The sequence below is a fragment of the Oncorhynchus keta genome, chromosome 7, assembly GCF_023373465.1.
Source record: "Oncorhynchus keta strain PuntledgeMale-10-30-2019 chromosome 7, Oket_V2, whole genome shotgun sequence".
Classification (NCBI taxonomy): domain Eukaryota; kingdom Metazoa; phylum Chordata; class Actinopteri; order Salmoniformes; family Salmonidae; genus Oncorhynchus; species Oncorhynchus keta.
This window is the reverse complement of record NC_068427.1, coordinates 43,368,285-43,393,679: the sequence shown is the minus strand read 5'-3', so window position 1 is coordinate 43,393,679 and position 25,395 is coordinate 43,368,285. Positions and strand designations below refer to the sequence as shown.

The window sequence follows — 25,395 nt, the reverse complement described above, 5'->3', positions numbered from 1 at the left end:
TTGTTGTCATGAGCTTACAGCTCTGACCTTTACGGAGGTAAATGCAACATTTAAGTAATTATGGAGGTGGTTGGCTGGCTGGCTGGCTGGCTGGCTGGGTGGGTGGTTGGCTGGCCGGCTGGCTGGGTGGCTGGCTGGGTGGGTGGGTTGGTGGGTGGGTGGTTGGCTGGCCGGCTGGCTGGCCGGCTGGGTGGGTGGGTGGGTGGGTGGGTGGGTGGGTGGGTGGTTGGCTGGCCGGCTGGCTGGGTGGGTGGTTGGCTGGCCGGCTGGCTGGGTGGCTGGGTGGGTGGGTGGGTGGGTGGGTGGGTGGGTGGTTGGCTGGCCGGCTGGCTGGGTGGGTGGGTGGTTGGCTGGCCGGCTGGCTGGGTGGCTGGCTGGGTGGGTGGTTGGCTGGCCGGCTGGCTGGGTGGCTGGCTGGCTGCCTGTTGATAGTCTGGCTCAAGATCACAATGTTTGCCTTTTTTTTGCCCTCCACAAATCCTAATAATTTTGCATTGAGGCACCTCAGGTTGACCTCAATTAAAGAATCTATTAGAGATGTAAATAACTCTCAGCTTGACAACCTGGGATGTGAATAATCACAAAGTGGAAGAGGATTTTCTCTCAGGCAAGGTAAACACCAATTCCCCCATAGTACATCAAATGGGGGGATGGTAATGAATAGAGGTTCTCACCTCATTGAATCATGCAAACTATTCACACTTGGTTAGAGAGCCTACAGAAAGTTTTATGTTTGACTGTGGATTACTGTACATGCAGGAAGCCCATTTTTAATCAACCTAATCATTAATTCAACATGTTTATTTGGATATTGGCTTGTACTAAGTCAAAGCTTGTGAATGTATCCAAGGTTTTATAATCAAAAGGTTCACAATGATACAACCAACCGGCTCTGCACATCATTTACAGCATGTTACAGGTCAAAATGTCTTCAGGTTTGTGTTTTGTTCTATGTTGTGTTGTAGAGAACAAGGTGTGGACAGTAGTGATCCACAACAGCACAGATCCAGTCAGGGTCCAGGGTTCTACACTACAGAATCCCTACATTATGAAGTTTAACTACAGCGCCTCACCTGAACAACTGATGGCCCTCGTGTCCAGGTCAGAGCAATGTCAACAGGAAGTTATGTACAGCTGTAGGAAGTCCCGCCTCTTCAACACCAGAGGTGAGTTGGGTTGATGGCATCCTGTTCATCTTATAAAGTCAAACTTAGACATGTTCCCAGATGGACCTGTTCCATAATATGACTGGTTAGTATTCTAAGAATGAACCTGACTCTGACCTGAGTGTGTGAATATACGCTCAATCCTCTAAACATTGATCCCATTATCTTGCAATAACTTGAAAGGCTACCGCCCAGCATGTTTCTGAGCATCAATCTTCAATTGCTTTGAGAGCAAACGGTCTCCCAGGCATCCCACATTTGCTCCTAAATCATGAAACATTCATGAAGTTCTGAATTCCCTGATTCCCTGGCTGTCATGTGTGCGCAAACAAACAAGTTAATTTTCACAGTGGATCAATAAGAGACAGGAAACAAGTCATGTCATGGGCTATATATGAACAGTGTCAGATGGAACATGAATACTGTAGGTTGTTTTCTGCTGGCTGTCGTGCTTCAACACATATATTCTCTCTATTGAAGATCAATGATGTTCAGCCCCTCTGTCATACACAGCATGTTACTTAGCTGTTCAATAAATATAGCGATCAATAATTGTTAATTATTAGACCAATTTGGCAAATGGATTTATGTAAATTTGCATGATTTAAAAAGTGTATTTTTGTGAACTCATACATCACAGCGTAATGAATGTGTAACCTGCACGCATTAATGGAATATGGTTCACATTAGTTTAATATGTTTGATTGTTATTAATTTGTTTGTCATTTTCATTTGTTTAATTATGTTTCTGTAGTGTCGGGCACAGGCAACAGCTGCAGCTTGTAATATGACAAGAAAAGGCCAATTAGCATCCACAATGACACTGTAATTTTGACTCGTCTTCTCGATTCATTATACCGTTTCATCTACAGGGCATTCGGAAAGTATTCAGACCCCTTGATTTTATCCACATTTTGGTACGTTACAGCCTTATTCTAAAATTGATTAAATTCTTATTTTTCCTCATAAATCTACACACTCCTTAATGATAAATGCAAAACATGTTTCCAGAAATTAGCAAATGTTTTAAAAATAAAAAACTGAAATATTACATTTACATCAGTATTCATACCCTTTACTCAGTACTTTGTTGAATCACCTGGCAGTGATTACAGCCTCGAGTATTCTTGGGTATGACGCTACAAGCTTGGCACACCTGTATTTGTGGAGTCCCATTCTTCTCTGCAGATCCTCTCAAGCTCTGTCAGGTTGGATGGGGAGCGTTGCTGCACAGCTATTTTCAGGTCTCTCAAAGATGTTCGATCGGGTTCAAGTCCGGGCTCTGCGTGGGCCACTCAAGGACATTCAGAGACTCCTGCGTTGTCTTAGCTGTGTGCTTAGGGTCGTTGTCCTGTTGGAAGGTGAATCTTCGCCTCAGCCTGGGGAGGTTTTCATCAAGGATCTCTCAGTACTTTGTTCCGTTCATCCTTTCCTGGATCCTGACTAGTCTCCAAGCCCCTGCTGCTGAAAAACATCTCAGCATGATGCTGCCACCACCATGCTTCACCGTAGGGATGGTGCCAAAGAGTTCAATCTTGGTTTCATCTTGCTTCTCATGGTCTGAGACGCTTTAGGTGCCTTTTGGCAAACTCCAAGCGGGCTGTCATGTGCCTTTTTACTGAAGAATGCCTTCCATCTAGCCACTCTACCACAAAGGCCTGATTGGTGGAGTGCTGCAGAGATGGTTGTCCTTCTAGAAGGTTCCATGTTGTGTTGATAGAAGCCTATATCTATACAGATAACTGAGAGGATACTTCCTGCTGGCCTGTAGTGTCTTTCAGGCAGAGTCATGTTGTGTTGATAGAAGCCTATATCTATGCAGAGAACTGAGAGGATACTTCCTGCAGGCCTGTAGTGTCTCTCAGGCAGAGTCATGTTGTGGGACAGAAGACTGTAGCAGGGCCACTTACAGATGCTCCAGGAAATTAGCCCTGCGAGTCTAACTGACATCACTGAGGACTCATTGACACAATGCCATGGGATACCAAAAGATGCCCAGGGCTCTAATCACATTCACTGTGCAGATTCTGTTTCTCTACATGTGGACCTAATTGTAATCCTGTGACTGGTCCAGATGGCAGCCCTCTGTCCTGGTGGGTGGACCAGGGTGGAGAGAGACGGACCTACTGGGGAGGCTTCCTGCCAGGTGTTCAGCAGTGCTCCTGCAGCCTGGAGGAGAACTGCATGGACATGAACTACTTCTGCAACTGTGATGCCGACACCGACTCATGGTAACTAGGCAAATATGTCTCTCTGTGTATCTACTGGGCTGTTCATTGATCAATATAAAGGCTGGACGGACCTTTGCGTTTGTCTTTTTGATCATAATGAAAATGTTTTTGGCGCATTACTTACTTTCCATATAGAACTTTAAATACAGGGATATCTTCATCACAATTCAACTGCTGGAAAACATTTACTATACGAAGGTAGAAATCACTATAAAACATATTCAACTGCAGTTCTTATGATAATATTCTTAATTACATAATTTGTTTTAAACTAGAATTCTGTTGTGTACATTATTTTTTAAACATTTATTCTCACCCTGTGTTCCCCCATGTAATTTTGCATTTGGGGAACCTAATTTGCATATCTCCTGAGATACAGTCCAGACCTTGATCATCTCATCTTTATATGGTTTATTCTGAAGTTTCAATGCTGACTGAGGATTGGATTAGTTTATCAGTAGTGAAATTAAGAGGCTTCTCTCTCTCTGTCTATTGCAGGGCTAATGACACAGGAGTACTTTCTTACAAAGAGCACTTACCAGTGAGTGAGATCGTGATTGGAGACACCAACAGAACTGGCTCTGAGGCGCTCTACAGAATCGGCCCGCTTCGTTGTTATGGCGACAGTAGGTGAACTGTTTTATTTTGTAACATTTTTATCTTACAGATGGTTCCTTTGAACATCCTTGTTTTTCCAGGCAAAATGCTGAGTAACTATTGACTGTGTTCAAACTTAGAAAATACGTGTATTTCCTGTTTTCTAGAGTCTGTGTGGAATGCAGCGTCCTTCTACCAGGAGTCATCCTACCTGCACTTCCCCACCCTCCAGGCAGAGCTCAGCGCTGACATCTCCTTCTACTTTAAGACCAGCGCTCCCTCAGGAGTCTTCCTGGAGAACGTGGGCCTCAAGGACTTCATCAGAGTGGAGCTCAGCTGTGAGTTTGTTAGCCGTACTCGCACGCACGCACACACACACACACACACACACACACACACACACACACACACACACACACACACACACACACACACACACACACACACACACACACACACACACACACACACACCAGGATCCATTTGGAGGAGGCCAGTGGTTTGAAATCATAAATATTATGTTTTCTGATGAAAGCACTTCCCAGATACAGTAGCCTACATTTGACATGCAGCTAGAAAAATGTGCAAGATGTCCTGACCTGCGCTGCATAATGTAATACTAATGACACACACAGTGCTCTGTTATCAAGATGTCACTCCTGACCTGCGCTGCATAATGTAATACTAATGACACACACAGTGCTCTGTTATCAAGATGTCACTCCTGACCTGCGCTGCATAATGTAATACTAATGACACACACAGTGCTCTGTTATCAAGATGTCACTCCTGACCTGCGCTGCATAATGTAATACTAATGACACACACAGTGCTCTGTTATCAAGATGTCACTCCTGACCTGCGCTGCATAATGTAATACTAATGACACACACAGTGCTCTGTTATCAAGATGTCACTCCTGACCTGCGCTCCATACTTTAATACTAATGACACACACAGTGCTCTGTTATCAAGATGTCACTCCTGACCTGCGCTGCATAATGTAATACTAATGACACACACAGTGCTCTGTTATCAAGATGTCACTCCTGACCTGCGCTGCATAATGTAATACTAATGACACACACAGTGCTCTGTTATCAAGATGTCACTCCTGACCTGCGCTCCATACTTTAATACTAATGACAAACACAGTGCTCTGTTATCAAGCTGTCAAGCCTCTAATAACATTTTCCTTGGCAGCCATGTAAACAGCGGCTGTTGAAGAAAATAATGATCAAACTTCATTGTGAATGTACTGGCTAGCACCGTCTTGAGTTCAAAATGAGTCTGTAAAAGCTTATCTTGAAGTCTTTCGTAATGTTCCATTTGGAGCTCTGAAATAAGTGCAGCATGTATATGCATATATAATATGACTGTAAGGTACTGTGGGTGGTTGGATGGATGGATGGAGACGTAGGATGAGGTTGGGGGTGGAGGCTCACTTCTTTTTATGTATTTTATTTACATACAGGTGGATGCTATCTTTTCAATTATATTAATTTGTGTATTGCACCTATAGCCCCCGCCTCCCCCCAACAAGAAAATAACAAATTGTGTAAAGATTTGGTCACAAATAAAGCCTTTGAAGATCAATGCATCACATTTGTATCTCATCGACATAGAACGAAATGGTGTCCCATAGAAAAGAGGAGTCTCAGATTCTACTACTGACCTGAATGACTGTCAGCTTGTGTCCCCGTTCTGTTCCCCCAGCTCCGTTCGCAGTGACGTTCTCCTTTGATGTGGGAAACGGGCCGGTGGTCCAGGCCATTAAGTCCCACATGCCCCTGAATGACAGGCAGTGGCACTATGTGAGGGCGGAGCGCAGCGTGAAGGAGGCCTCCCTGCAGGTGGACCAGCTACCCCTGCGCTTCCTGGAAGCTCCATCTGAGGGCCACCTCCGCCTCCGGCTCAACAGCCAGCTGTTTGTGGGTAGGACCAGCCTCATAGTATCAGTCTCATCAGCCAGCTGTGTGTTGGTAGGGCTGGCCTCATAGCCTCAGTCTCATCAGCCAGCTGTGTGTTGGTAGGGCTGGCCTCAAAGTCTCAGTCTCATCAGCCAGCTGTGTGTTGGTAGGGCTGGCCTCAAAGTCTCAGTCTCATCAGCCAGCTGTGTGTTGGTAGAGCTGGCCTCATAGAATTAGTTTCATCTGCCAACTGTGTGTTGGTAGAGCTAGGGTGAACAGCCCCTCTGTGGATTAATATGTACATAGAGCAGTTCTAAATGTGTTACCATATAAACCATATAAATTAGTTGTATTTTCAAATACAAAGCAAGTACTTTTATTTATGTGGTCTCTGTTTCAATCCCTGGCATCTCCACCATTGTTTGGCTCCCGAGTGGCGCAGCGGTTTAAGACACTGCATATGCCGTCACTGTAGTCCCTGATTGGAATCCAGGCTGCATCACTTCCTGGAAGTCCCATTGGGTGGCACACAATTGGCCCAGCGTCAATTATTTTTTTCCCTTTATTTAACTAGGCAAGTCAGTTAAAAACAAACTCTTATTCCTAGGCCGTTTCAATGACGGGGCAGAACGACAGATTTGTACCTTGTCAGCTCGGGGATATGAACTTGCAACCTTTCGGTTACTAGTCCAACGCTCTAACCACTAGGCTATTTGAACCCAGGTCTGGTTGTAAACATTGTAACAGGCATTATGAACTAGTTATAACCTGTCGTCCCTCCTCCAGAGGGAACAGCAGCTAGTACTCAGTAGAATGTGATGCGTTATATACTAATTGTGTTATAACACTGTAATAAACATATGAACTAGTTATAACCTGTCGTCCCTCCTCCAGGGGGAACAGCAGCTAGTACTCAGTAGAATGTGATGCGTTATATACTAATTGTGTTATAACACTGTAATAAACATATGAACTAGTTATAACCTATCTTCCCTCCTCCAGGGGGAACAGCAGCTAGTACTCAGTAGAATGTGATGCTTTATATACTAATTGTGTTATAACACTGTAATAAACATATGAACTAGTTATAACCTGTCGTCCCTCCTCCAGGGGGAACGGCGGCTAGGCAGAGGGGCTTCTTGGGTTGCATCAGAACTCTGACTATAAACGGTGTGACCTTTAACCTGGAGGAGCGGGCTAAGATGACCCCGGGGGTGAGCGCTGGCTGCCCCGGCCACTGCAGTGGCTCCAGCAGTCTCTGCCACAACAGCGGGAGGTGCATTGAGAAGAACAGCGGCTACATCTGTGACTGCTCTCAGTCTGCCTATGGGGGGCCCTCCTGCAAGGAAGGTGTGAAACGCATAGTAACTCCATCACAGAGGTTAAGGGGTTGATTTAGCTGTAATGTTGTTTCATCTATTCATTCTGATGCTGAATCTATGATTCTAACCTTTAACTTCAAGTGTACGTACAAAACATGCACTTCCAGTTTGTATAGTATCATTTCTAACAGCTGGGGGAAAGTTCCCTCGCCAAGTGCAATCTGCTGCAGTCAGGAGAAGTTCCCTCGCCAAGTGCAATCTGCTGCAGTCAGGAGAAGTTCCCTCGCCAAGTGCAATCTGCTGCAGTCAGGAGAAGTTCCCTCGCCAAGTGCAATCTGCTGCAGTCAGGAGAAGTTCCCTCGCCAAGTGCAATCTGCTGCAGTCAGGAGAAGTTGACTAACATAGAGCTGTGTCACGACAGCCCTTTTACAGAAATCTAACATCGCTCAGAGGTGATGAAAACCTTGAATATTTAGTGTTTTCAAGTGAAATATTCGATGCCAGCAAAGATCTTAGGCCAAAGATCTTATCAAGATCTTATCCTCAGTCCTAATGTTCACTTGCTCTTGAAGTATTGAAGTAGAGGTGTTGAGATCAGTGGCAGAGTGCAGATTGGAGTCCATCTGAAGAAGAGATCAAAGAGGGATGAGATGAGATGACAGATCCTTCATCCTCCGCTGTCTTTGGTCTGTCTCTGCTCTCACATTCACACTAATCTAGGCCTCCATTATCATGGAGCAGACAAGCCTGAAATATTCCACTGGTCTGAAATACAATAGTCTCACTTTGATCCAATCCCACTACCGTAGCATCTGGAACACAGAACTTACACAATATTGTTATTTTTTAAAACGTTTTTCTTTTTACTTTTAGATGGCCATAAACATATTAGCAGAATGGCAGATGCTATTTAAGTTGCTGCCTCTGGGGTAGTTACTGTAGCATGATGGCTAGCAACAAGTAAGAGAGGACCATATTGTGCTGGACTGTCACCCATGATAAAATACATTACCTAACCCATGCTCTCTCTCCCTGTCCCTACAGAGGTGTCTGTGTCGTTTAACAGAGAGTCGTCGGTGACCTACACCTTCCAGGAGCCTTTCTCTGTGATGCAGAATAGGAGCTTCCAGGCCTCCAGTGTCTACAGAGGGAACAGCAGGGCCAGAGAGAACATGGCTTTCATCTTCATGACCACACAGAGCCCTGCCATGCTGCTCACTGTCAGCACCTTCAGCCAGCAGTACATAGCAGTCATCCTGGCACGCAACGGTAGGGACACGTCTAGGATTATCAAGGTAGGCTTCAACCCTTTGAATTCACAGTTTAACCCAGCTTGTGTTGTGGTCTACAGGGAGTCTACAGATCTGGTACCATCTCCATGTGGACAGGAGGCCAGATGTGTTCAGTCCCAGACCCTCCAGCCTGGCAGACGGACACCTCCACCGTATCAGAATCCACCGTGAGGGAAAAGACGTCTACCTACAGGTGAGCAAAGGATAAATATGGGATTTTTACAACAAATGGGATTCCTACATTTGATGTATGAAATAGAAATGTAGGAACAGAAGAGGGTGAGGAGCAGGGGAGGGAGAATAAGGTGAGGAGCAGGAGAGAGTGAAGAGGGTGAGGAGCAGGGGAGAGAGAATAGGGTGAGGAGCAGGGGAGAGAGAAGAGGGTGAGGAGCAGGGGAGAGAGAATAGGGTGAGGAGCAGGGGAGAGAGAATAGGGTGAGGAGCAGGGGAGAGTGAAGAGGGTGAGGAGCAGGGGAGAGAGAATAGGATGAGGAGCAGGGGAGAGAGAATAGCGTGAGGAGAAGGGGAGAGTGAAGAGGGTGAGGAGCAGGGGAGAGAGAATAGGGTGAGGAGCAGGGGAGAGAGAATAGGGTGAGGAGCAGGGGAGAGAGAACCGGGTGAGGAGCAGGTGAGATAGAAGAGGGTGAGAAGCAGGGGAGAGAGAAGAGGGTGAGGAGTAGGTGGTGAAGAGGGTGAGGAGTAGGGGGTGAAGAGGGTGAGGAGTATGGCAGTGAAGAGGGTGAGGAGTAGGGGGTGAAGAGGGTGAGGAGTAGGGGTGAAGAGGGTGAGGAGCAGAGGAGAGAGAAGAGGGTGAGGAGCAGGGGAGAGAGAATAGGGTGAGGAACAGTAGAGATTGAGGAGGGTGAGGAGCAGGGGAGAGATAAGAGTGTGAGGAGCAGGGGAGATAGAAGAGGGTGAGAAGCAGGGGAGAGACAAGAGGGTGAGGAGTAGGGGGTGAAGAGGGTGAGGAGTAGGGGGTGAAGAGGGTGAGGAGTAGGGCGGTGAAGAGGGTGAGGAGAAGGGGATGAAGAGGGTGAGGAGCAGGAGGGTGAAGAGTGTGAGGAGTAGGCTAGTGAAGAGTGTGAGGAGTAGGGGGTGAGGAGGGTGAGGAGTAGGGGGTGAAGAGGGTGAGGAGTAGGGGGTGAAGAGGGTGAGGAGTAGGGAATGAAGAGGGTGAGGAGCAGGAGGGTGAAGAGTGTGAGGAGTAGGCCAGTGAAGAGTGTGAGGAGTAGGGGGTGAGGAGGGTGAGGAGTAGGGGGTGAAGAGGGTGAGGAGTAGGGCGGTGAAGAGGGCGAGGAGTAGGGGGTGAAGAGGGTGAGGAGAAGGGGATGAAGAGGGTGAGGAGTAGGGGGTGAAAAGGGTGAGGAGTAGGGCGGTGAAGAGGGTGAGGAGCAGGGGGTGAAGAGGGTGAGGAGCAGGGGTGAAGAGGGTGAGGAGTAGGGGGTGAAGAGGGTGAGGAGTAGGGGGTGAAGAGGGTGAGGAGTAGGGGATGAAGAGGGTGAGGAGCAGGAGGGTGAAGAGTGTGAGGAGTAGGGTTGTGAAGAGTGTGAGGAGAAGGGGGTGAGGAGGGTGAGGAGTAGGGGGTGAAGAGGGTGAGGTGTAGGGGGTGAAGAGTGTGAGGAGTAGGCTAGTGAAGAGTGTGAGGAGTAGGGGGTGAGGAGGGTGAGGAGTAGGGGGTGAAGAGGGTGAGGAGTAGGGGGTGAAGAGGGTGAGGAGTAGGGTGGTGAAGAGGGTGAGGAGTAGGCTAGTGAAGAGTGTGAGGAGTAGGGGATGAAGAGGGTGAGGAGTAGGGCGGTGAAGAGGGTGAGGAGTAGGGGGTGAAGAGGGTGAGGAGTAGGGGGTGAAGAGGGTGAGAAGTAGGGCGGTGAAGAGGGTGAGGAGCAGGGGGTGAAGAGGGTGAGGAGTAGGGGGTGAAGAGGGTGAGGAGCAGGAGGGTGAAGAGTGTGAGGAGCAGGAGGGTGAAGACTGTGAGGAGTAGGGGGTGAGGAGGGTGAGGAGTAGGGGTTGAAGAGGGTGAGTAGTAGGGGATGAAGAGGGTGAGGAGCAGGAGGGTGAAGAGTGTGAGGAGTAGGCTAGTGAAGAGTGTGAGGAGTAGGGGGTGAGGAGGGTGAGGAGTAGGGCGGTGAAGAGGGTGAGGAGCAGGGGGTGAAGAGGGTGAGGAGTAGGGGGTGAAGAGGGTGAGGAGTAGGGGGTGAAGAGGGTGAGGAGTAGGGCGGTGAAGAGGGTGAGGAGCAGGGGGTGAAGAGGGTGAGGAGTAGGGGGTGAAGAGGGTGAGGAGCAGGAGGGTGAAGAGTGTGAGGAGCAGGAGGGTGAAGACTGTGAGGAGTAGGGGTTGAAGAGGGTGAGGAGTAGGGGATGAAGAGGGTGAGGAGCAGGAGGGTGAAGAGTGTGAGGAGTAGGCTAGTGAAGAGTGTGAGGAGTAGGGGGTGAGGAGGGTGAGGAGTAGGGGGTGAAGAGGGTGAGGAGTAGGGGGTGAAGAGGGTGAGGAGTAGGGTGGTGAAGAGGGTGAGGAGTAGGCTAGTGAAGAGTGTGAGGAGTAGGGGATGAAGAGGGTGAGGAGTAGGGCGGTGAAGAGGGTGAGGAGTAGGGGGTGAAGAGGGTGAGGAGTAGGGGGTGAAGAAGGTGAGGAGTAGGGCGGTGAAGAGGGTGAGGAGCAGGGGGTGAAGAGGGTGAGGAGTAGGGGGTGAAGAGGGTGAGGAGCAGGAGGGTGAAGAGTGTGAGGAGCAGGAGGGTGAAGACTGTGAGGAGTAGGGGGTGAGGAGGGTGAGGAGTAGGGGTTGAAGAGGGTGAGTAGTAGGGGATGAAGAGGGTGAGGAGCAGGAGGGTGAAGAGTGTGAGGAGTAGGCTAGTGAAGAGTGTGAGGAGTAGGGGGTGAAGAGGGTGAGGAGTAGGGGGTGAAGAGGGTGAGGAGTAGGGGGTGAAGAGGGTGAGGAGTAGGGGGTGAAGAGGGTGAGGAGTAGGGGGTGAAGAGGGTGAGGAGCAGAGGAGAGAGAAGAGGGTGAGGAGCAGGGGAGAGAGAATAGGGTGAGGAACAGTAGAGATTGAGGAGGGTGAGGAGCAGGGGAGAGAGAAGAGTGTGAGGAGCAGGGGAGATAGAAGAGGGTGAGAAGCAGGGGAGAGACAAGAGGGTGAGGAGTAGGGGGTGAAGAGGGTGAGGAGTAGGGGGTGAAGTGGGTAAGGAGTAGGGCGGTGAAGAGGGTGAGGAGTAGGGGATGAAGAGGGTGAGGAGCAGGAGGGTGAAGAGTGTGAGGAGTAGGCTAGTGAAGAGTGTGAGGAGTAGGGGGTGAGGAGGGTGAGGAGTAGGGGTGAAGAGGGTGAGGAGTAGGGGCGGTGAAGAGGGCGAGGAGTAGGGGGTGAAGAGGGTGAGGAGTAGGGGATGAAGAGGGTGAGGAGTAGGGGGTGAAGAGGGTGAGGAGTAGGGCGGTGAAGAGGGTGAGGAGCAGGGGGTGAAGAGGGTGAGGAGCAGGGGGTGAAGAGGGTGAGGAGTAGGGGGTGAAGAGGGTGAGGAGTAGGGGATGAAGAGGGTGAGGAGCAGGAGGGTGAAGAGTGTGAGGAGTAGGCTTGTGAAGAGTGTGAGGAGTAGGGGGTGAGGAGGGTGAGGAGTAGGGGGTGAAGAGGGTGAGGTGTAGGGGGTGAAGAGTGTGAGGAGTAGGCTAGTGAAGAGTGTGAGGAGTGGGGGGTGAAGAGGGTGAGGAGTAGGGGGTGAAGAGGGTGAGGAGTAGGGCGGTGAAGAGGGTGAGGAGTAGGGGTTGAAGAGGGTGAGGAGTAGGGGGTGAAGAGGGTGAGGAGCAGGGGGGTGAAGAGTGTGAGGAGTAGGCTAGTGAAGAGTGTGAGGAGTAGGGGTGAGGAGGGTGAGGAGTAGGGGGTGAAGAGGGTGAGGAGTAGGGGGTGAAGAGGGTGAGGAGTAGGGGGTGAAGAGGGTGAGGAGTAGGGGGTGAAGAGGGTGAGGAGTAGGGGGTGAAGAGGGTGAGGAGTAGGGTGTGAAGAGGGTGAGGAGTAGGGTGTGAAGAGGGTGAGGAGTAGGCTAGTGAAGAGTGTGAGGAGTAGGCTAGTGAAGAGTGTGAGGAGTAGGCTAGTGAAGAGTGGGAGGAGTAGGCTAGTGAAGAGTGTGAGGAGTAGGGGGTGAAGGGTGTGAGGAGTAGGGGGTGAAGAGTGTGAGGATTAGGGGGTGAAGAGGTTGAGGAGTAGGGGGTGAAGAGGGTGAGGAGTGCAATATTGAGCAAATTTGGCATTTATCCATTTTTTTGCATTACGAGTTAACTGGAGAGGGTGAGGAGTAGGGGGTGAAGAGGGTGAGGAGCAGGGCGGTGAAGAGGGTGAGGAGCAGGGCGGTGAAGAGGGTGAGGAGTAGGAGGGTGAGGAGCAGGAGAGTGAGGAGCAGGGCGTGAAGAGGGTGAGGAGCAGGAGGGTTGTGTTTGTTCTTCACACCTCCATGTCCTTTTTTCCCTATCCACTAGATTGACAAGGACATGAACCTAAAGTACAGCCTGTCATCAGACACAGAGTTCATCTCCATCAAATCACTGACCTTGGGGAAGGTCACAGGTGAGCCCACCAGAGAAATGAGGACGTGTTTGTTGAGGTAGTTTGAAATGATTAAATGACTGGAGGCTACAGTCATGGTTTTTACTGTAAATGAACAGCCTTCCACAGTGCAGGGCTTAGAAGAATCAGTCTTTGCAATTAAGGCAAAGCTTGTAAGCTGGAAGAGCTAGACGAGTCGTGTCTATGATATAACTTGATATAGACAATCTAAGCACTAGATTTGGTCAAATAATCACTTCTCGCATCTGATCTAGATTTGACAGGCTGATTCGGAGGGTTGTCAGCCACCCCACCAGGACATGGTATCTGTCTAATAATCTGTTTCACATATTGCACGCATCACAAATCTTGGGAGTATTGTACTCAAGGTTATCACTTCAAACATTAGTCAGGAGATAAATGGAACTGTTAAGTAAAGCAAGCGTAATTTATCTAACACAGAGATTCACAATAGTTTAGGGAACGAGTAAATCTATGCTAATTGACAACATCATTTGCATTTCAAAACAAATGTATTCATTTTATCATTAAGGTACTGCGGATCTCCTATGGGATGAGGATGCATATATGTACGAATAGATGCTGCCTTTAAGACATTGATCGTTGACGATGTATTAGATATTTAGAAGGATTGAATCAAAAATACTAAACATAGGCAGGCCTAAGCATCAATCATTTTAAATGGTTTCCAATTTTTCATCAAACTCATGAAAAGTCATGAAAGTAAAGTTAAACACACAAAATCTAAACCACATTATGTAAATCTGGGTTATTGTATACAGGACAAAACATCCATTCCCTCTAGAGTATGCCTGTTCTATCTTTCACACATACTGTATTCAAATGACTCCAGCACAGCACAACAGCATCCACTACTTACAATGTGTTTTCTGCAGGATGAAAGGAAATACATTTTTGGCTGGGTTATGTCTCCTAGGGATCTATTAAGTCAAAAGGAATGCTGCAGCACCACCAACAAAGACCAATGATGAACATGGTGGCGATGATCATCGTTAAACTTTTTGGGGTCAATTACACTACTTCCTGTACAGTAAATTGCCCCCTATGGGAAGTATGGTAATTATAGATTTCAAACCAAATAGAGACAATATTACTTTAAAGGGAAGAAGCTGTTGAATGTTGACCCTCGTGGTCTGATTGGCTCCATTATATTTAAATATCTAATATCTTTAGACAAATTACAAGCACACACTGATCTCTCTTGTATCTTATGCCCATCTACTCTTGTCCTTAACACAAATCAAAATAGCAAATTGCTTTCAGAGCTCGTATCTGTGATTTAATGATATTCAAGTGCTCTAAGCAGCCAGCATCCTATCGACATATTTGGCAGTTGTTATGATTCATTTACTGCAAATGCTGAGAAATCTTTAAATGAATTTATTGTCCTTGACTAATCTGTACCCCCAGCACATTGACTCGGTACCTCCTGCACATAGCCTCGATATTGTTATTTTATTGTTGCTTTTTTTACTTTAGTTTATTTAGTAAATATTTTCTTAACTTATTTTTATTAAAACTGCACTGTTGGAATACCTGTTGTATTCAGCGCATGTGAACAATTACACTTTGGACTTGATTTTAGTGGAGCTCTAATTGGATTTGGATAAAAGCGTCTGCTAAATGGCATATATTATAGAGTTCATATGTATTTACCGACTGTCTCATTAAACACAACAAGCAGGGACAATTGACATACAGTCTCAAGAGGGCCTGTTCAGTGGTTCATGCTATCTCACATTGACAAAGAGAGAGATTGCTTTGAGGGATGCTACTCAACATGTGCGTTAGTCAAGGTGAGATACTGATGTCGTTGTGGACGTTGGATTGCTTTATTACCATTCTGATTAATCAGGTAAATCTGTGAGTTTGATTAGTACCTTCCTTGTTGTTTACATAGTTGACACTATGGATGAGGAAGTGATGCGGGCAGGATCTAAGGGCTTCATTGGCTGCCTGTCCTCAGTCCAGTTCAATCACATGGCTCCACTGAAGGCAGCGCTACTGAACCGTGCCAGCTCATTGGTCAGCGTACGGGGTCACTTGGTGGAGTCTAACTGTGGTGCGCTGGCTGATTCAACAATATTTCACTCTCAGTCAGGTGAGGAATGTAGAATGTATTCAGAATATACTGTATTTCCGTGGACGATGTCGTCTAACATTTTAATATTGTACACTGTCAACACCGAAGCCGGGATAGAGTTTTCAGTCTACAGATTCTTCCATTGTCACAATGACGGTTCCCAAGGGAACGTTGCTCATTGTTTTATGTCGGTCCCCTGTCCTCAAACAAATGACAGATCAATGATGTAATACATTCCTCATGATGTCACCGCACTCTCTTCCCTCTTCCGGTAGATCATTCAGAGACAGTCGGCAGAGGCAGGGGGCCATTAAGGAACGCTTCACAAAGCAACTATGCGGTAATTGGAGGTGAGATTTCCAATTCAGAGTTGTTAAAGTGCTCAATTGCCAAAGTCAGTGTCCTGTGAAATGAGCCCCGGCTATCTCTGCCTCTTGCTCTCTCCTCAGACGTTTTCTTGGAATAATGTGTGTCTGTCAGGACAGGATAACATGGCACAATTTAGACATTTCCAGCACTGGAGAGACTTCCAAAGTAATTACCCAGAAGGGCTGTTATTTGCACTGTAAAGTAAGTCTAGGTCCAAAAGGCTCATTAACAGCTTCTACCCCCAAGCCATAAGACTGCTGAACAGTTAATCAAATGGCCACTCAGACACTCCTTATCTATGCATAGTCACTTTACAAATGACCTCGACTAACCTGTACCCCTGCACATTAACTCAGTACCGGTACCCCCTTTATATAGCCTCGTTATTGGTATGTATATATCTTGTTACTTTATTTATTTATTTTTTACTTTAGTTTATTTATTTAGTAAATATTTTCTTAACTCTTTCTTGAACTGCATTGTTGGTTATGGGCTTGTAAGTAAGCTTTTCACGGGTAAGGTCTACTACACCTGTTGTATTCGGCGCATGTGACATACAATTTGATTTGATTTAAAAGGTCTTATGAATTGACTTTAAGTCAGATATGTTTGTAGATAATGAAGCTAATGGATAAAAAAAAGGGAAAAATGAAGACCATTCCTAATTAAATTTGGGAACGCTTGGGAACCTGTCGTAATATGGTCATGACTCATATTTAGATCTGTTATGACATATACTGCATTATTTTATGGCTGGTTATGACACCTACATAAGAGTGTCAAAACCCACAAAATCTACCACACAAGGCAAAACAATCCATTACACCATCGTCTACTTGTAAACAGTGTGTTTATCTTATAGAACTTTTTCTGTTATTGACCATATTAAGTTATCATTGTAATTGCGCACACATTGATGTCAGACATGCACATACCCCAATGCTCTGTTGCTGATGACTGGGATGAATGCAGGAGCAGATTTCAGGAGCAGGACAAGACACCCTCTTTGTGACTGATGACTGACATTAGGGCATGTACGTAATAGGTCCATCTTAAATGTAAATGTAAATGATTATGATGGTCATAGTGCTTCATGATAGTGTCATAAAGTGTGTTTTCTTAGTCAAAATAAAGTGACACAGGATGGTCATAATGCTTCATGATGGTGTCATAAAGTGTGTTTTCTACAAGTTTTTCAAAATACAATGAAAAAAAAACATGACTGTAAAGAATTAATTACAACATCAAGGATTTAACTCCTAAATTGTATTTTTTATTCAAATCTGTTTTTTTTCCCTGTGAAGAAGGTTCCTTTCATTTGAAAGTTTGTTTCTGCAGCCTCCCTCAAGGTCTTCACCTCCACTCCTGGATGCAGTAGATGCTATACTAAGTAAAGACAGAAATTAGAATAGAGTATGCTACAATGCAGTGACACCACTAAAGAAAGCTGAAAACTAAAACGTTATACCAAATATATTATGGCAATAGCAAACACTTTCACACATTATCAAATACATTACAATCCAGTTTTCTCAATGTTTTCATAACATAGCTAAAGCTAGCTGTCAACTATTCATGTAGCTAGCTAGCTAACAGTTAGCTACCATCTAGTTAACTGGTCACCAACGGGTCGATCACGATTGACTGGTTGAGCTCCAAGGCATTCCTTGTCGATTACCAAACATTTCTGTGAAAACCCAAAGATAAGCCGTGCGTTCCTATTTCTTTAATTTGTGTCGTGCCGGGTATAAAACGTGTTCCCGTTTTGAACCGTCTCATATGTCTCAAGGCACAAACTCAGCCTTCCCGTTGGGGAGCAATTCAAGTGCACTATAGGCCTTCTACTGGCCAATTGGATGGCTCAGATTATTGTGTCTGCAGTAACGTAGCAGGCGTAAAAAGAAAGCTACAGCAAAGTTGATGTGAGATTTCTAAACTTTTAGAGACTGTCAACAATTACAACAAAGAGCTGCTGTTTTTACGAGTGAGTTCGTATTTACGTTTTTATTCAGCACTGTCAACACTTTCTATTCAACACTTTTATACTCCATAAAAATCTACCTTCACACTACTTCCACTTGCACTACAACAAGCACTGCAGCTGCAATGAATGAGTTGGAAAGTGTATCGATGAGCTTGCGTTATTTTTAGCAGCTTTGGTATTTTTTTTAAATTGAGGAATATTTAATTTTCTCTGATCATCAAATCAAATCAAATCATAGGAGAAACAACATGAATTTGTGCATGAAGCAGAAATAATACAGTACAACTCTAGTTTTGTTAACAGCTGGAAGATGGTGTCCCTATTTGGTCATTGAGGAAAGGGAGAGCAAAGGGTGTTGAGAGGTGGACCCTGCTGGCTTCTTCCTCCGCTGAGACTGACCATCAGATAAAGGCTCCATCAGCGCGTAAATGTAAGCTCACCTAGGGCTGTGGTGGTCGTGCAAATAACTGTGGTAATTGACAATTAATTCACATCAACATAAACAATTTGACATGCACTTGATAATATTCCCACCCATCAAGATTAATTTGTATTTATAATGGCCCACAAAAAACATAATCTGTAGCCTGCAATCGAATAGGGATGTTACGTGTGGTTACCTCTTTAATATGTAAGCATAGGCAGTGTGTCCATAATGCTATGGGAAGCTAAACTTTTGCTAATGTAAATTCAGTTAAATTGCCAAAATGATATAGCCGAATTCGCTTTCTCCTGTCTATACAGAAATAATTGCAATTGTTAATAAATTGGCTACTTAAGCATGATTTGGCCACAGAGGATCATTAGCTTCTTCTTTGTTTTATTAAATCGTATTGCCTACAGTCAGAAGGAAAAACGGTGCACGCAATTTGGGGAGATTATTGTGTTGCGACTGTCTGTGAAAAGTAGAGGACAAGCCAGGCATATTGAAATATTTCAAAATACAATCTCAGGGAAACCTAGTTTGGAAATCAAATGGTTATTGCTGTAAAGAGAGGAAAATGAAAACCTAATCTTTCTGTTATCAAAATCTTATTTGCACCAGCAGAGAGCATTGGCAATATCTCCGCTGAGTGTGCCACTGTGCATATTCACTACTTATCATTGTTGGGTCAGTGCTACTTAAAAGTTTGTTGTTTGACAATCATTTCCTCCTCCAGTTTAGATGGACGTCATATTATATTTGTGACTCTCCTTCTCGTAGGCCTATTATATGGGCAGCGTTGTTTTATTGATCTGCTTGTCGTTGTCAGCAGAGTAGGCTTCCCTGTAATGTGTCATATTAAAAAAGATGCGGCTAATGTCTCCAGTCATATAAAATGTTGTAGTACTCCATGAAATGGGGTTATGAAAGGCCACATTTTTCCAATGCAAATAAAGAAGAAACGTATCTGTGTCACGGTCGTTAGAATAACTGGACCAAAGCTCAGCGTGATCTGGGTTCCACATCTTTTTATTACTAGGTGAAACTGACAGCAAAACAAAACAATAAATAACACAACGAAACGTGAAGCTGCTATAGTGCTCACAGGCAACTATACAATGTCAAGATCCCACAAAGGGGAAATGGCTGCCTAAAGCTGCCTCTGATTGGGAACCATACCAGGCCTACATAGAAATATAATGACCTAGATGACCCACCCTCGTCACACCTCAACCTAACCAATGTAACAGTATAATTTTAAACCGTCCCCTCGCCCATACCCGGGCGCGAACCAGGGACCTTCTGCACACATCAACAACAGTCACCCACGAAGCATCGTTACCCATCGCTCCACAAAAGCCGCGGCCCTTGCAGAGCAAGGGGAACTACTACTTCAAGGTCTCAGAGCAAGTGACGTAACCGATTGAAACGCTATTTAGCGCGCACCGCTAACTAAGCTAGCCGTTTCACATCCGTTACACCAACATAGAGAATAAAAGCTCTCTATGGTCAGGGCGTGACAATCTGATACATAGCCTAGGCCTACTCTATGCTACATGCCTCATCCATGCTTTTTTTGTGAACAGTGATTGATTTAGATTATTAGCCTAAATTATGACTATACAATCTACTCATCACATTACGAATAGTAGACTATCTTACATAAGTCTGCAAACGCGATGATGCATAGATTGCTTTATTATCAAGGTAAAAAAAAAAAAATGTTTGTTTTAACACGTTGTAAAGCGGATTAATGTGCTTCATTTTAAGAATTGAGCAAGAAATACGGGGGGCATGATCATTCTGTAATCGTCTTTTAAAAAGTGTCTAGGCAAAACTCTTCTGTTTATTATTACGGGTTATTATATACTGTAAGCCATATGGGCCTATCACGTACATGACCACATGTCAGTCATAAGTCCCAAAAAGGGTGTTTTGTCCTGCTCCGATATTCATCCCCGTCAACACAGCACTGGGCTAGGCACATGTTTGACATCAGTGTGTGCACAATTACAATGGTATTAAAATGGCCCGTTTTGAGAAATGTTATATAACATATTATTTATAAGTAGAATGGAATGGTTTGCCTTGTGTGGTAGGATTTGTGGGCTTTGACACTCTTATGTAGGTGTCATAAGCAGCCATAAAATATTGCAATATGTCACAACACGTCTAAATGTGTGTCATGACCATATCATGACAGCGTTGTGACAGATAATGTCAGCTCTTATGAAATATTATGACATGGTGTTCTGACACTAAGTGCCAAATAAAGTGTTACTGTAAATTCTTGAAGTGTAAGAATCATATTTGGCAAGGGATTTTAAGTTTTAGCTCACAATTATCTCAGTGCCAGTTACATTAATATGAAATGTACTTTTTCTGAGTCTAAACAGCTAAATTAATAAATACTTAATAAATAATATAGAAATCTGTCAAATCCTCACAACTGAAAGAACTTCCTCTGTAGTCCACTAAAGATCTTCCTCTGTAGTCCACTAAAGAACTTATTCTGTAGTCCACTAAAGAACTTATTATATAGTCCACTAAAGAACTTATTCTGTAGTCCACTAAATAACTTATTATATAGTCCACTAAAGAAGTTATTATATAGTCCACTAAAGAACTTATTATATAGTCCACTAAAGAAGTTATTATATAGTCCACTAAAGAAGTTATTATATCGTCCACTAAAGAACTTATTATATAGTCCACTAAAGAAGTTATTATATAGTCCACTAAAGAAGTTATTATATCGTCCACTAAAGAACTTATTATATAGTCCACTAAAGAACTTATTATATAGTCCACTAAAGAACTTATTATATAGTCCACTAAAGAACTTATTCTGTAGTCCACTAAAGAACTTATTATATAGTCCACTAAAGAACTTATTCTGTAGTCCACTAAATAACTTATTATATAGTCCACTAAAGAACTTATTATGTAGTCCACTAAAGAACTTATTTTATAGTCCACTAAATAACTTATTATATAGTCCACTAAAGAACTTATTATATAGTCCACTAAATAACTTATTATATAGTCCACTAAAGAACTTATTATATAGTCCACTAAAGAACTTATTATATAGTCCACTAAAGAACTTATTATATAGTCCACTAAAGAACTTATTCTGTAGTCCACTAAAGAACTTCCTCTGTTGTCCACTAAAGAACTTCCTCTGTAGTCCACTAAAGAACTTCCTCTGTAGTCCACTAAAGAACTTCCTCTGTTGTCCACTAAAGAACTTCCTCTGTAGTCCACTAAAGAACTTCCTCTGTAGTCCACTAAAGAACTTCCTCTGTAGTTCACTAAAGAATTTCCTCTGTAGTCCACTAAAGAACTTCCTCTGTAGTCCACTAAAGAACTTCCTCTGTAGTCCAATAAAGATGGCTGCCCTTGCTCCCCAGCAGGTGTGGTGTCAGCAGTAGTCTTCATCACTCTGTGTGTAGTGGCGGTGATGACCCGTTTCCTGTACCAGCACCGGCAGGCCCAGAGAGACGCCAGCATCAAGGAGAAGGAGCACCCGACTAACCTGGAAACAGCCTACCGGAGAGAAGCATCCTACCGTGCAGAACCAGCCTACCGGACAGAGTTCCACCTCCATGACTGTCATAGCTCCACCCTCAATGACAACAGGGAGTACTACATCTGAACACCTGTGTCCCAGTCCCCTGGTCATCAGGGAAGGCCTCTCCTCTGAAAGTGGATTGGGAGGTGGAGATGTCACTGCAGAATTCCGGACAAGAAAATGGCCAAGAGTCCGAGCCCAGAACCCTTCTCCAGGGATTCTGCTCGGGAATTTGCCCACTGTCCGATTATTACAAAACATGTATGTAGTGGACTACACGTTTAGCAGGTGTTTAGGGCTGTAGGTGTATCATGTGGTCGGTAAAACTGTCAGACAATATGGAGCGAATATGCAGGTGTGTTTTCAGAACAATCTCTCAACCAGCGGAGGAAAGGACCGAGACAAAGAAGGAAAGGAACCATGAGAACATTGAATGTCACCTGTCACACCGTCTGAATGTGTCGCACAAACTCCTGAAGACATCATTCTTCTTGTGACCCCCAATATTCTTCAAGATTTTCCACATCGTTCTGTGGAATGTCCTAAATGACATCTGAAAGATGTTGGTCAAGCATGTAAGTGAACTGTGAACTCTGCCTTGTGGCAATGACCGAACATTGAAATGAGAGAATGAAAGAATGAAGGACTTTACTGCCTTCTGTTAGAGTGCCTCTTCATGCTGTTTTAACCTCCTTTTTTCTAAACCCTTTAGATCTTTGTTTAAATTAATTAGTGTTCATTTGTGTTTCCTTTATGCGCTAAGGGAATCATAGATCTGAACCTGAACCACCTGTACTGTAATCATCATCTATTCAAATCTATAACAAATGGATGGTGTAATTTGGTGTATTACACAATGCTGTAATTTATCTAAGTAATGTTTCAAAGATGGATAATGCTCAAAGGTGAAACATTTTGCTGTAAAGTAGAAAGATGAGTTTGTTCCGCCAGGTAAAGTCACTGATGTATATGTTTCACACAACAACAACAAAAAGACTAAACATAACAGCCTGATAGGGCCAGATCCTATCCTTTAGAGAAATGCCTGTGACTGGAATTTACCTTAACACATCTGCCATTTTAATCAATGTATGGTTGTGATAAAGTTCAAGTCACAAAGGTGTGTATGAAGAGAGGATCTCTAATCAGGTTTTTCTGATTATAACAATATTTGAAATTGATTTACCTTTAACTTATTTATGTTGTGTATAGTTTCAGTTGTACAGATATATTGTATAGATGTATATTTATTAATAAATTGAAGACTTTATTAATTATATGTTGTAACGTGGCTTATTCCCATTCCTTGTAATTAGTTCAGTTGACTGTGATGTCAATTAAAATTCTGAGCTTTGCAAGTCAATCCGATCTACCCGAAATATAGTAACTTACATTGAAAATGTGTTGATTGTAAAAATCAATGTCCAATGTATGATTTAAAATGCCCTGTGTCCTCATCTAAACTCTCGTGATCCTTCAGGCAAATTTACATGCTCAATAGAGGTATGATACAGTCAGTTGGAAATAGAACAATACAATGAGTCATCTTAAATGTCACTGTGGATGTAAAAGAATCCCCGAGTTCAAACACCACTCTATTGATGCACCAACCTTAAAAATACATCACTTTCTCTTTCGAAGAGCGGGGATAGAGTGCAGTCTGAAACCATAGAATACTCATCTGACTTCTGACTGCTAGTTCGGCAGCGTCTGCCACTCTTTCAGCATGGGGGAAGCACGCCTCTGTTTCATGCAGAGAATCAGAGCAGTTATTCCACTTTCGGGAGAAATGGTAACGCTGATTATAAACGCAACCTGTACAGTGTTGGTCCCACATTTCATGAACGTGGGACGCACAATAAGCTTATTTCTCAACTTTTGTGCACAAATTTGTTTACATCCCTGATAGCAAGCATTGCTCCTTTGCGAATATCATCCATCCACCTGACAGGTGTGGCATATCAAGAAGATGATTAAACAGCTTGAACATTACACAGTTGCACCTTGTGCCACAGTTGCACCACAGTTCCAACGTGCCACAGTGTCTCAAGTTTTCAGGGATTATTCATTTGACATGCTGATTGCAAAAATGTCCACCAGAGCTGTTATCAGAGAATTTAATGTTAATTTCTCTACCATAATCTGCCTCCAATGTCGTTTTAGAGAATTTGGCAGTACGCCCAACCGGCCTCACAACCGCAGTCCCACGTGTATGGCGTCGTGTGGGTGAGTGGCTTGTTGATATCAACGTTGTGAATAGAGTGACCCATGGTCGTGGTGGAGTTATGGTTTGGGCAGGTGTAAGCAATTTCTTTTTTTCTTTTTTTTATTGTACCTTTATTTAACTAGGCAAATTCAGTGGCACAGCTGTCTAAGGCACTGCATCTCAGTGCTAGCAGTGTTTTTAAAGGTAATTGTGACCAACAGATGCATATCTGTATTCCCAGTCATGTGAAGTTCATAGATTAGGGCCTAATGAGTTGATTTCAATTGACTGATTTCCTTATTTGAACTGTAGCTCAGGAAGATATTTGAAATTGTTGCATGTTGCGTTTATATTTTTGTTCGGTATATGTTAATTGCATGCAAATTAAGGTTGATTCACAACCACACCTGCAACAGAAGCACAATTTGGGCCTTGGATTTGCAGGTGGAGGACTTCTGTGAGGAGAGGAGCAGCTCTACTGCTTTAAGGAGATATCTGAAACACAGTTTCCAAATGCTGACTACACCAGCCACGCGCTTGCGTCCACCTGATTTTTGTCCATCCTCACCAGATGGAATTATGACACTCAGGATTTAATATCAAAACCAACTGTGAACAAACTATATTAATTTGGGAGCAGGTCGAAACAGGCATGAAACATTCATGGACATTTAGCTCGCTAGCTATTGCTAGTTAGTTTGTCCTGGGAGATGGGTAGTCATTTTACCTGACACGCGTACAGTATGGTCCTCTTTGTATCTGGTTCCAGGTATATATGTTTCTCTACTCCAATGATTAATTCACAGATAAAAAGGGAAACCTAGTCAGTTATCTTTAATTATTCTCACCTTCTTGGTCTTTCAAGTATCCACGTGGGTCTGTATCTTCCTGATATCCAATAGAGGACTTGCAGAACGGCTCAAACAGAACCCAGTTATATTTGAGCTCCTAGCTACACAGATACTCATTCACATGAGAGCAGTGTGGGTTTGTTTTCTTAAAGAATGCAATGCTTTCCGGTGAGGTTTGCATGGGCTACCCAGTATTCATCAAAGAATAGCCTATCCAATTATTTCAGATATTGCAGAAAGGCTTTAATTAGACTTTTTGTGATTCCTTAGTAAAAGGGAGTTCTGAAATCAGAAGACATGTTATGTTAACCAAGACACATTAAACCAATAATAGTTACTGTTTCAAACATTAACTTCAGCGCTGCACAGGTGCTTGAATCGTCTTTTGTCTTTTTAGTGAAATAAACATAGTCGTTTTTGTAATGTTGTGGTTTTTGTAATGTTATGGTTTCTTTGACATTGTGGTTTCTTTAACGTTGTGGTTTCTTTAATGTTGTGGTTTCTTTAACTTTGTGGTTTTTGTAATGTTGTGGTTTCTTTAACGTTGTGGTTTCTTTAACGTTGTGGTTTCTTTAACGTTGTGGTTTCTTTAACTTTGTGGTTTCTTTAACGTTGTGGTTTCTTTAACGTTGTGGTTTCTTTAACGTTGTGGTTTCTTTAACGTTGTGGTTTCTTTAACGTTGTGGTTTCTTTTAATGTTGTGGTTTCTTTAATGTTGTGGTTTCTTTAACGTTGTGGTTTCTTTTAATGTTGTGGTTTCTTTAATGTTGTGGTTTCTTTAACGTTGTGGTTTCTTTAATGTTGTGGTTTCTTTTAATGT

At 44.0% G+C, this 25,395-nt stretch overlaps 1 protein-coding gene across 2 annotated transcripts in view; it reads left to right on the top strand.

Moving 5' to 3' along the window:
• Window positions 1–22,776, top strand: part of LOC118371848 (contactin-associated protein-like 5) — a 109,906-nt gene extending 87,130 nt beyond the window's left edge. Inside the window, exons 13-24 of one of the 2 annotated variants that reach the window (XM_052522949.1) lie at window positions 966–1,166; window positions 3,241–3,397; window positions 3,896–4,023; window positions 4,162–4,332; window positions 5,711–5,929; window positions 7,015–7,254; window positions 8,271–8,495; window positions 8,578–8,711; window positions 12,976–13,063; window positions 14,985–15,185; window positions 15,443–15,517; window positions 21,361–22,776. In XM_052522949.1, the coding sequence (XP_052378909.1) occupies window positions 966–1,166; window positions 3,241–3,397; window positions 3,896–4,023; window positions 4,162–4,332; window positions 5,711–5,929; window positions 7,015–7,254; window positions 8,271–8,495; window positions 8,578–8,711; window positions 12,976–13,063; window positions 14,985–15,185; window positions 15,443–15,517; window positions 21,361–21,602 (2,081 nt within the window). In that variant the 3' untranslated portion in view covers window positions 21,603–22,776. Of the gene's footprint in view, window positions 1–965; window positions 1,167–3,240; window positions 3,398–3,895; window positions 4,024–4,161; window positions 4,333–5,710; window positions 5,930–7,014; window positions 7,255–8,270; window positions 8,496–8,577; window positions 8,712–12,975; window positions 13,064–14,984; window positions 15,186–15,442; window positions 15,518–21,357 lie in introns of both variants that reach the window. The other variant, XM_052522948.1, reaches the window with a different exon arrangement.
• Window positions 22,777–25,395: the final 2,619 nt, after the last annotated feature.